Source organism: Elgaria multicarinata, chromosome 5, assembly GCF_023053635.1.
Source record: "Elgaria multicarinata webbii isolate HBS135686 ecotype San Diego chromosome 5, rElgMul1.1.pri, whole genome shotgun sequence".
Classification (NCBI taxonomy): domain Eukaryota; kingdom Metazoa; phylum Chordata; class Lepidosauria; order Squamata; family Anguidae; genus Elgaria; species Elgaria multicarinata.
The window spans coordinates 115,588,482-115,599,364 of record NC_086175.1 but is presented as its reverse complement, the minus strand read 5'-3'; the positions used below and the strand labels follow the sequence as shown (position 1 = coordinate 115,599,364).

General features: G+C 43.5%; 1 protein-coding gene across 4 annotated transcripts in view; it reads right to left on the bottom strand.

The window, feature by feature from the left end:
- Positions 1-2,024: 2,024 nt before the first annotated feature.
- The window catches only part of ALKBH8 (alkB homolog 8, tRNA methyltransferase), a 66,516-nt gene continuing 57,657 nt past the window's right edge, over positions 2,025-10,883 (bottom strand). For all 4 annotated transcript variants that reach the window (XM_063127092.1, XM_063127093.1, XM_063127094.1 and 1 more), the window contains 2 exons: positions 4,257-4,406; positions 2,025-2,702 (listed from right to left, as the gene is read on the bottom strand). In XM_063127092.1, coding sequence (XP_062983162.1) covers positions 2,148-2,702; positions 4,257-4,406 — 705 coding nt within the window. In that variant the 3' untranslated portion in view covers positions 2,025-2,147. The remainder of the gene's footprint in view (positions 2,703-4,256; positions 4,407-10,883) is intronic.

Here is a 10,883-nt window from a genome sequence, read left to right as displayed (position 1 = left end):
CCCTGGAGCAGTCATAGCCTATCTGATACGCAGATGTACTTTTCCTTCGTATTCTCCTCCCTCTTTGTATAACATCCATTTCTTTTACTTTTGCACACTCACGCCTACAACTGTAAACCGCCCAGAAAGCTTCAACTATTGGGGGTATAGAAATGAAATTAAGAATAAGAATGAGAATACTTTCAAGCGCTAGTAGCCTATACCTACTAGCAGTAAAATTTCAGTATCCGTATTAAGGGAATGTCTTTATTAGGCCAACTCAAAGTCCCAGAAAATATGCAAGGTTTCTAGATCTCTTCATCAGGCGGGTTGGAGAGGGCATGGGAGAAGAGTAGGGAAACTGACCGGTTTCTTCCTATTTCTGTTTTCCACCTACCAAGGAACCTTCACATTTTACCTACGAATGGAGACAGGTTTGCGTCACCTGGAAGCCATCTTTCACCTCAGTCCAGCTGGGGGGCCCAAGCAGATCCCTAGCTGGCTGAGGAGCCAGGCAGCTCCGTCCTTCTTTGTTCCTACTGTCAGGCCTTCGTGCAAAGAGCTTTGTTACAAACCAGACACTGCTGGCTTGAAGAAACAAACAAACAAACAGAGGTTGATCTTCCATTTTGGAATATATAAAGGTACTGCTTAGGAAACATGCCGCTAAGGGAGAAGCAAGGCCATTCCACCAGCCCTGCTTAAGGAATTAATTTTGTTTCCCTCTTCCCTCTGCATTCCTTTATCCTTATTCATGTCTTTTTAGATTGCAGACAGGGGCTTTCTTGTTTAATTGATTACACGGAAGCCGCTGTGGGAGCCTTTTTGGCTGAGAAGCAGCATACAGATATGCCAAATAAATAAGTACTGGGGCATAACAGATGATTAAAACTTCTGTTTACTGATTTTAATCATTGGCTGTTTAGTTATACGATGCAGGCGTCATGACCATCATGGGAGGGGATGAGTTCCCTGTCTCCCCCATTGAATTCTCAGGACCTGGTCCGACTACTTTCCATGCGTTGGAAGGTGTGGGTCTGCAGTGGGAGACTTGCTGGGAATGCAGAAGCTCCCCGCAATCAGGATCCTAAATCCCATGGGAAACCTGTATCCATACAGCAAGCACCTGCTGCAAATCTTCACCTTCCAATGCATGGGGAGGGACGGGGTTGCGACAGAAGAATGGGGCCAGCCTCCCCCTCGCCCCCTTAAGCATTGAGTACCTTCAACAGGCCTTTGCTTTGCTTTGATGCAATCAGTATAGATCAGGGGTGACCAAACACTTTTGGGCCAAGGGCCAAATTCAGTTTTGGAGATGCTCTTGGGCGCTGCATTCCAGTAGTGGCTTGAACCAAAAGTACCAAACATACCAGCATAGCTTAGCATAAAGCTCTCACCACCAGTAGCTAAGCCTTAGGGGAGCCATTTCAGCCTTTTACCATGAGTGCAAAAGTGAGGAAGCCCACCAATTGATCAGAGGAAAGGGAGTAGGGCAATCTGGGGAACACCAGAAGGCAGGATTGGGACCCCAGGCAGGTCAAATTTGCCCCAGTGGCGGCTGGTGGCTCCAATTTCGGTGGGGCTGTGAATCTATTTTAGTCACAACCAGCCAGAACTCTAAAAGAGCTAGCCAAGGTACTACAAATTAGCCCCAAAATAGGTTCATCACCTTGGATGGCTCCATTGCTGGTTCTGACTAAAACCCAGGAGGGATTCACAGCCCCACCAAAATCAGAGCCCACCAGCCTCCACTGTTTGCCCTGCAGAATCCCTGCAGAGCACCCCTACTAAAAAATATTTTTCTGTATGTTTTTTTCACTTCTAAGGCTCGTAAAATTGCCTTGGGAACCACAATGTAGAAAGGTAGTATACAAATTAAAAATGAAATATGCTTCTGCACCTTGACAGCTAAATCCTACTTTTAACAATATAAAATCTGACATTTTCAAATATCTGTCTAATATCTTGATGCCAATCAGGCAATTTGGCACTTTCACCTATGAAATCCTAATTCAAGGAGTCAAATTGGCACCAACAAATCCCAATGATGGTCGTATGAACTGTATTTATTTTATAAATGAAAGCCAGGAATAAAAGCCATCAGAATACCATTTTATAGAAACACCACTGTGAATAAATCTTCATGTCAAAAGGGTACCGTTGACACTTCACTGCTTTTCAAGAACTACACACCAGTTTCCTTGGTCGTAGTAACTCTCTTGCACTTTAATGCAATCCAGCCTTTTGCAGATCAATTCCAGTTCGCCTTCACAGAAGACATGGTAATAACGATGGAAAACAGGACTAGGTTCATGCGAGTTTGTGGAGCAAGCCAAAGAGTCATGTGACTTGGCCTGTCCTGCTTTCTTCTTCGTGCCATCTTTCAGATGCCAAGGGACCAACAAGTCTTGGGAGTCAAAGGAGGTTCTGTTGGTATGAACAGGCAACTTGGCATGAACTGTCTGGTTTGCACTGAAGCACCGGTCCTTACATTGACTAAAGCTCTCATTGGGATACACTGAACCCTGGCAGGCACTGTTGCCCATTTCCTTTACTGTGTCACTGACCATCTCCTCCACCTTACCATTGCTAGCTCTTTTGGCTTTCAGATACTTAGACTTCTGCTTGTTGTATTCCTGTTCCATAGCCCAGACATAAACAAGTGCCCTTCCACCTGGCCGCAGCAGCCGGACTAACTCGCGGAGAGTAGCCAGCCTTCTCTCCTAGTCAAGGGAAAAGCAGATGAAGTCAGTCTGTAGGCAAACAGTAGCAGGACCACAAGTGAGGACAACAACTTGGTACAGTAAATACAAACACACACACCCCACAAAAAAGCCAAAACCCCGATGTGTCCTAATAAAATCAGGAGCAGCTGTATTGCTCTCTTTATTTATTGAAGTATTTATATCCCACTTTTTGGCTCCGCAGCAGAGCCCGCAATTCAACTTACAACCTCATTGAAACTCAATGAAAACAATAAAAACGATCCAACAAGCAAACATTACAAAATGGGAAGCATAAAAAAGGGAAGCCTCCATAATAATAGATGTGAACACATTATTGGAAGGCATGTCTTAATAAGAACAATTTTAATGGGTGCCTAAGAGTTACAGTGTGTGTGAGTATGTCTATGAAACCTATGAAACCATCCGCCCAGAGAGCTTCGGCGATTGGGCGGTAAAGAAATGCAATAAATAAAGAAATAAAGTAAAAAGGCAATCCATAACCTAGGCCAGCTTTTCCCAACCTGGTGTCTTCTAGATGTGTTGGACTACAAATCCCAGATGGGATTCTGGGAGTTGCAGTCCAACACATCTGCCTCTTGTACCCAAGAAGGCCATACTCCATGTGCCTAGTGCGATCCTACGCATGTTTAGCACAAAAGTCCTACAACTGCCAGCAGTCCTCAGGCAGCATGGCTAAGTGGGGAATACTGGCAGTTGTAGGACTTTTGTCTGCCTAAACATGCATAGGGTTGCACCCTTAGTTTGTAAGGTGCCAACACACTGTCTACCTTCTTGCTGTATTATTTTATGCCTCTTCAGTGATGTGGGCAAGAGACCATAGATCAATGGTAGAGCATATGTAAAAGCTTCCTGGTTCAATTCCCAGCAACTCCAGGTAAAAGAATCAATGAGTAGGCAACGGGAAAGACCTCCACCAGAGGCCTCTGAATGCTGTTGCCAGTCAAAGTAGATAATAATGGGATAGGTGGACAATACTTTGATCAGGCCCCCGTCTTGACGATGCTGTGTTGGCGCTGCAAGGCCTCCGGCTCCCACATTTGCACTCCTTCCCGGCATCTGCACAGGAAGAAACGCAAGTGCAGAGTTGCCATCGCCACCGCGCTGAGCACCGGGGTGGGTGGGCGGGGGACGGAGGAGGAACAAGGCAGCCAGAGGGGGACAAAGAGAGGAACATGACGCGCCCAAACCACCTCTCCTCTCTCTGGCTGCCTGTTCCTCCCCCCTTTTTTATCTGTATCTGTGCAGCCCCATTCATCTCCTCCCCCACCCATTTTTAATTTATTTACAGGGACGTACGGGTCTCTCCTGAGCTCCCAGAGGTCCGCCCCCTTTCCTGTGCAGCCAATTGCGACCAATAAGGGAGTGCCATCAGCTGTGACACGCCTCCCCAGCCCAAAAAGTTGGGGTAAGTGCCCTACTTCTTTTCAGCAGAGTTTCTGGGGTTTGCCTCTGAATGGCTTCGACATGGCAGCTGCATCATGTAGATGACCTGCCGCTACTCCAAGAATTGTCAGCAAGGGATTGACATACCACTGTTGAAAAATGGTGTATCACCGCAATGGAGATACAGGCATCACATGAGCCACTTCGTACTGGCACAGAGAGTGCATCACACACAAAGGCCTGAAATCCTTTTTCGCCACTGATGTCCACAAGAGCCTTGCTACGATCACAGCCAAACTGCAAGAGAAAATGGGGAAGATTATACATGGACATGATATGGATACATCAACCATCTGGATTTTAAAGGAAAAACCTATGGGCAGGAATTGATCTCCCATACAATCCGCCCTGCACACTCAGGTCCTCTGGGAAGGGTTTACTCCAGTCAGCCACAACTAGGCTGGCAACTGTTACCCAGAGGACCTTTTCTTCTGCTTCCCCCAGACTATGGAATGGCCTGCCGGAGGAGATTCGTCAGCTTAATGCTCTCTCTGAGTTTATTTTTTATTATTATTATTATTTTGACTACATAAAATACAAACCAACATAACAATTAACATACCAATACCTAACAAATTACTTGAACATGTAATTATTAACATATAATACTTTATCATAACATAATCCAACATAATTCAACATAATAACAAGTGCTCCCCCTTCCCTTCGGGATCATTCCTGTTTCCAAAATCTTAACACCTCTTCTGCTGGTGGTTTCCCACTTCCCTTAGAAAACACAAATATTAGGAACTTTTTCCAAATTTCCTCAAAATCATTCGTTTTTGCTATACATCTTCTCACTTTAATGTTACATGTTAATTTATCATTAACAGCAATCTCCCATACTTCTTTATACCACTCTTCAATGCAATAATCACCTTGAATCTTCCAGTTCCTAGCTACAATCAACCTTGCTGCAGTCAGCAAATTCGTTATCAATTCCTTAATTTCTTTACTACATTTTAAATCTTCATATAGTGAGAGTAATGCAACTCTTGGTGTTTCTTCTATCTTCATTCCAACAATTTCTTCAATCTCCGAAAACACCATCTTCCACAACTTTTGCACATATTTACATTCCCACCACATATGTAAATACGTTCCTTTTCCCCCACAACCTCTCCAACAATTTGCTGAGTGTTGGTTATTTATCTTATTTAATCTAACCGGGATTAGGTACCACCTCCATATAATTTTATAATAATTCTCTTTTATTCTTACTGACATATTTCTCAACATTCTTTGTCTCCATAGTCCTTCCCAACTCTGCTGTCCTATCTGTACCTTCAAATCTGTCTCCCAAACCAATTTTCCTGCACTATCCATCAACCCTTTCTCAAGTAATATTCTATATATTTCACTCATTAACCCTTTTGTCACTGTATTTTCTCCCTTATCAATTTCTTTTTTAACAATTAGTTCCTCAAACTTCGACAACTCTCTACAATCTCCATTTTCTCTACTCTCTCTGAGTTTAAGACAGCTGTAAAGACTATTCTCTTCTGGCAGGCCTACCCAGATGAATTTTAAACCTAAGAACTTTAAGATGTTGTGATTGTTATTTTAATATTGTATTGGTTTTATATGCTCTTTTAACTAATTTTATGTATTATATTTTATTTAGTGTTGTTCCCCACCTTGATCCAGAGGGAGAGGCGGGTAATTAATAAAATTATTATTATTATTATTATTATTATTATTATTATTATTATTTCCTGCTGACAGATCTTTCCCACACAGCACAGAGTATTTTGAATTCTGATGCATTTTTTCCTCTGCAGGGGAAAAAAAGTGATGAATTCACACTGGACCTCAAATTTTAACTGTATACTTGCTTAGACCAGCCTCCCCCAACCTGGTGATGTTCTCTAGATGTTCTGGACTACAACTCTTATCATTCCCGACCATTGGTCTTGCTGTCTGGGGTTGATAGGAGTTGTAGTCCAAACACTGAGTGAGGTGAACCCCCATTCCAGTCTGAAAAGTTTGTCCCCAAGAAGAGCAGAGAGACAAGGCTGGATGAGGAGCAACATAATCTGGAGACAACTAATGAAAATGTGCTACTTGTAGTAACAATTAAACCAGCTCTGATGTGAGGCAGAACATGGAGCAGCTCCTCAAATGTTGATCACAACATGTGGGCAGGTTCACACAGCTACCTTACAGATGACCCACAAAGCCAGTTCCCAAAGTCCCTGGCCATGCACACTTCCATGCTTAGGAGGTGGGTTCCAGAGAGAAGCAGGTAGGATCTAGCAGCAGTTCCCAGTCCAAACCTGTATTCCAGACATAACCCTCCCCCTTTTCCTACAACCATGGCTTGGGACCACAATACCTGATGGAACGCCTCTCCCAACATGAACCTGCGCTCAACATCTAAGGTCCTCCTCCGAGTGCCTACTCCAAGGGAAGCTCGGAGGATGGCAACAAGGGAGAGGGCCTTCTCAGTGGTTGCCCCTCGACTGTGGAATGATCTTCCCAATGAGGCTCGCCTGGCACCAACATTGTTATCTTTTCAGTGCCAGCTCTTCTCCCAGGCATTTTAACAGCATTTAACAACATTAAGTTTGTTTTTAATGGACCCCAGAATTGTTGTTTTTAAATGGATACTGTTGTTTTTACACTGTTTTTATGTTTTTTTAAATTTTGGTATACTTTTAATGTTTACTATTTTTAATTGTTGTAAACCGCCCAGAGAGCTTCAGCTGTGGGGCGGTATATAAATGTAATAAAATAAATAAATAAACCTTGCCTTCACCAAGCTGCATTCACAGGGTGTATAATAACTTGGCCACCACTATCGTCCTCAAACCGAGCACCGTTACAGATTTCTTCTGCGCATCTTTCATGAAAAGAATACAATTGTCAATGACCAATGCCCCTTATTCTAACAAGAACCTCTGAGCAGCTTTACCTGCCTGCCACCTGCATCCTAACTTCACTTCCACCCCCCAAGATTATTACATTTTCAATTATGAAATAATCAGCTACCAGCCAGATCATAAGAGGCAAGTTCAGATTTCTGAATACTTATCGCTGGCACTATTTGTGTTTACTGGAGACAGAAAGCGCATTAAACCAGCTTTAACGCAGGGAGAATACCAAACAACTAATTCTGAATAATCAGTGCCAGTGAGAAACAGAGACTGAACTAGAAAAGATTTACCGCCTATGTGCTCTGCTCAAATAATTGGAGCAATGGGATAAAACGGGATAACAGCCACATATGCCACTGTGAACTCCATGCAGGTAGGATAGGATACAAATTTATAATAGTAGTAATAATGTGCTATATTAGAGAGCTGCACATGGCAGCTCATATTTGTAATTGTGATATGTACGTATTTTCTAAAGAAATAAAGAGGGAGAAGCAGCATGCATAGTCTTCTGCTGGTTTGTCAAGCTCGTGGGGAATCCAAGCCAGTGTTGCTAAAGTCACTGCAAAGACCAGAGGTCTCCAAACTTGCTGGACCCATGGACACATTTGGGAATTTGAGAAACTGCTGTGGACACCATGACAAAATGGCTCCCATGGAGGATGTGGCTAGTAGTCAGATAATGGCTGCCATGGGAGCCCGGCTAATTGGGGCCGGGGAGAAAGAAATAGCAAGGCTACAGACTGGCGGGGAGAGAGAGAGAGTAATGGAAAGAGTTGCTTCCTGCCCCCCCCAATCTTTTTCTGTCCACACAAACCTTTTCCCTTCTCTCTCATTCCCAGCCTGTGGCCTCATTCTTTCTCTCCCACAACCCCTTTCCTTGCTATTTCTCTCTCTTCCTCGTCCCTTTCCTTCTTCTTACTCTCCCTTCCTAGCCCCCAGCCTTGCTCTTTCTCTCCCACTGACCCCTTCGTCTTGCTGTTTCTCTCTACTCACATCCCCTAGCCTTGCTCTTTCTCTCCACACCACGTCTTTACGTCCCTGCTTCTCCCTGCTGCTAGCCACTAGCCTCACTCCTTCTCTTCCTCCTACCCCTTTGCCTTGCTTTCTTTTTCTGTCTGCTGAACAGCTGATCAGCAGTGGGTTCAGGAACAGGAAGGAGAGCCTGGCACCATAATGTTTTTTTCCCCATTTTTTTAAAAATAATGTTTTTATTTTTGAAAGGAACAGGGAGTGAAGAGCTGAATGGATGCCACTGGAGGTGCCCATCGGCACCATGTTGGGGACCCTTATCTAATACAAATTAAGTACAGTGGTTAAAAAAATCTAACAGGCTCCCTCCTCCCATCTTCCCCAGTCTTATTCCAGTGGAGTAAATGAATACTGGGGAAAACTTGCCCCACGAGGCAGGGCTGTCCCATTCCAAATATTGGAGTCACTGGAAAAGACAAAAAAAAGTCTCCTTTGGGATAGAAGTCAGAGGTCCAGAAAGTGAGAAGAACCTTAATGGGGTGAAAAGATCAATCCTATTGCTGCTGTTAGATAGACACATTATATATAGTTTCATCCCACACACACACCACAATTATTTTCTAAGTGTTAGGACATTTCAGGGGAAGCCTGGAGAAGGGTTATTAATTTACTAACAAATGCAGTGCTTTCCAGCACATAGCACACAAGCCTAGTCCAGATAGCATGGAGGCTCACAGCAGGAGAAACTGCTTCAGTTTTCACACCCAAGAAAAGAAACGCTGCAGCAATATTCTCATTTGGCTTCAAGGTCACATCAAACAGCCTAAAACTGTCTCCTGGGTAGCTTTGGGGTTTCAAGAGAATCATAGCATGAGCAGGTAATGGAATTATTCCTATCAATTTGGAGAAAGGGATTTGCACTGGAAACATAGGCCTGGATCCTAAGTTGCTCTTCTATTAGTGCAAGGGAGTAGGCGATTGCTCTGCCCTTTGTCTGCAGCCCTCCACCATATATCCCATACCATTACCAAGAGTCCCACAAACACTTAAAAGCAGATGGGGGGAGGCCCTGCAGAGCGAAAGCGGGGGGGGGGGGGAGTAAAATCCCACTGCAAGAACAAAACTCAGTTCAGTTCACAGGAGAGTTGTTAGGATGCAAGCTACGGAAAATAAATAAAGCTGTGTTTATCATAACCATCACACATTGCAGAAACCTATCCAATCTCCTAACATCCAAAACATTTTATAGGTAACGATGAAATAAATGTTATATGTGTAATTTATGAAAGTTTTTTTAAAAAAACAACAACGCCCAAAACTGGGAACAATACAAAATTCTACCAGAGCCAACCCACCCCCAGTTGCAACAACTTTTGGGGGACTGAGAACATAAAATGCAGGCTTCTGTGTTGTCATGTATTTAAAATGTTTTAATATTGAGATATATTTTTTAACTTTTGTATATTTCTATTCATAGGTTTTAAAATGTATATGTTTTAAATTTTGTAAGGCTGCCTTGAGGCCCAGTATTGGGCAAAAGGCAGGATACTAATACTAATGCTAATACCAGCAATAGCTTGCTATGAATACAACAGGATTCACAAAAGGAATTGATGGATTGATTGGCTGCTGAAAGACAATAAAAAACATGATGCGCAGACCTCCAAACAGCAAATGATTAATGCAACCACATATATCAAATGAAAACTAGGGGATGTGAAATCCAGGGATGGGGTGTAACACGGCTAAAAATGGCTTCTCTAAGGGTTTTTATTGTTAGCTGCCTTGAGTACCTTTTTGGCAGAAAGGTGGGATATAAATTAAATAAATAAATAAACAATGATGGTAGGGCTGGCCCTGGCTTCCTTATAAAACTGGTACAACTAAACTACTACATGTTAATATGTGCATGTGTCTGTAGGTGGGGGGGGGCTGTCAAGCAAGAAGGATTTTAAATGTTCAATTTCTCTGACTTTATCTGCCAGTATAGAGAGGGGTGACTAGCACCCTATGTACTGGATCTGACCCCTTGAGCAGGTTACAGGAAACATAATAAGAAATGGAAATATTCGATATTCTAATGGAGCCTTCCCCAAGCTGGTGCCCTCTGGATGGGTTCAACTGCAAGTCCCATTATCCTCAGGCAGAATGAGGTTAAGCTGTGGTGTATGCAGCCGCCATTTTGAATATGCAACCCTCGCATAACCAATGGTCTGTTTTAAAACTCACATAACCTATGTAAGTCTGGTTTACAAGATACGATACCCGCCAAGCGAGGGTTGGATCTGCAACATGATGCCCGTGGGTGCTGCAGGTTGTTCTGGGCGGCAGTATGTCATCTACACCCAGGCATTCACAGCAATGGGCTATTATTATAAGGAAAAGCCTTTCTTAATATTTTGTTCTCATCAAAATTTGGGAGTCTTATATAAGAATACGGTAGCGTAAGGCTTATTACTCTGGATCTATCAGACCGAATTTACTCTTTTTTGTTTTGAACTGGAGTTATAGCAGTGTAGACATGCAGACAATTTTGAAAGTTTGAAAAAGTTCAAAGCTTGAGCTTTAATAGCAATTAATTTCCTCCACACCCAAATAGGCAGGCCTCTGTCAGCAGGGTGGCAGACAGCCCCGCTTGGCCAATCACTGTGGTGTGAAAGCGGGCCCTGGGTGCAGCCGTGTGGTTAGGCTGTCACCACTAGTGGGGAATGGTGGCCAATCAGGGCATGTGAGGGAGGGGAGGGAGCTGTGCTGCATACAAATTTCAGAGGAGGCATGAGCCACATTTGCATTAATCATGAGCCTCTCTGTAGTGAGGGGACTGAAGGTCAAAAAAAAGTGGGGAAAGAGCAGGACTACTAGGACC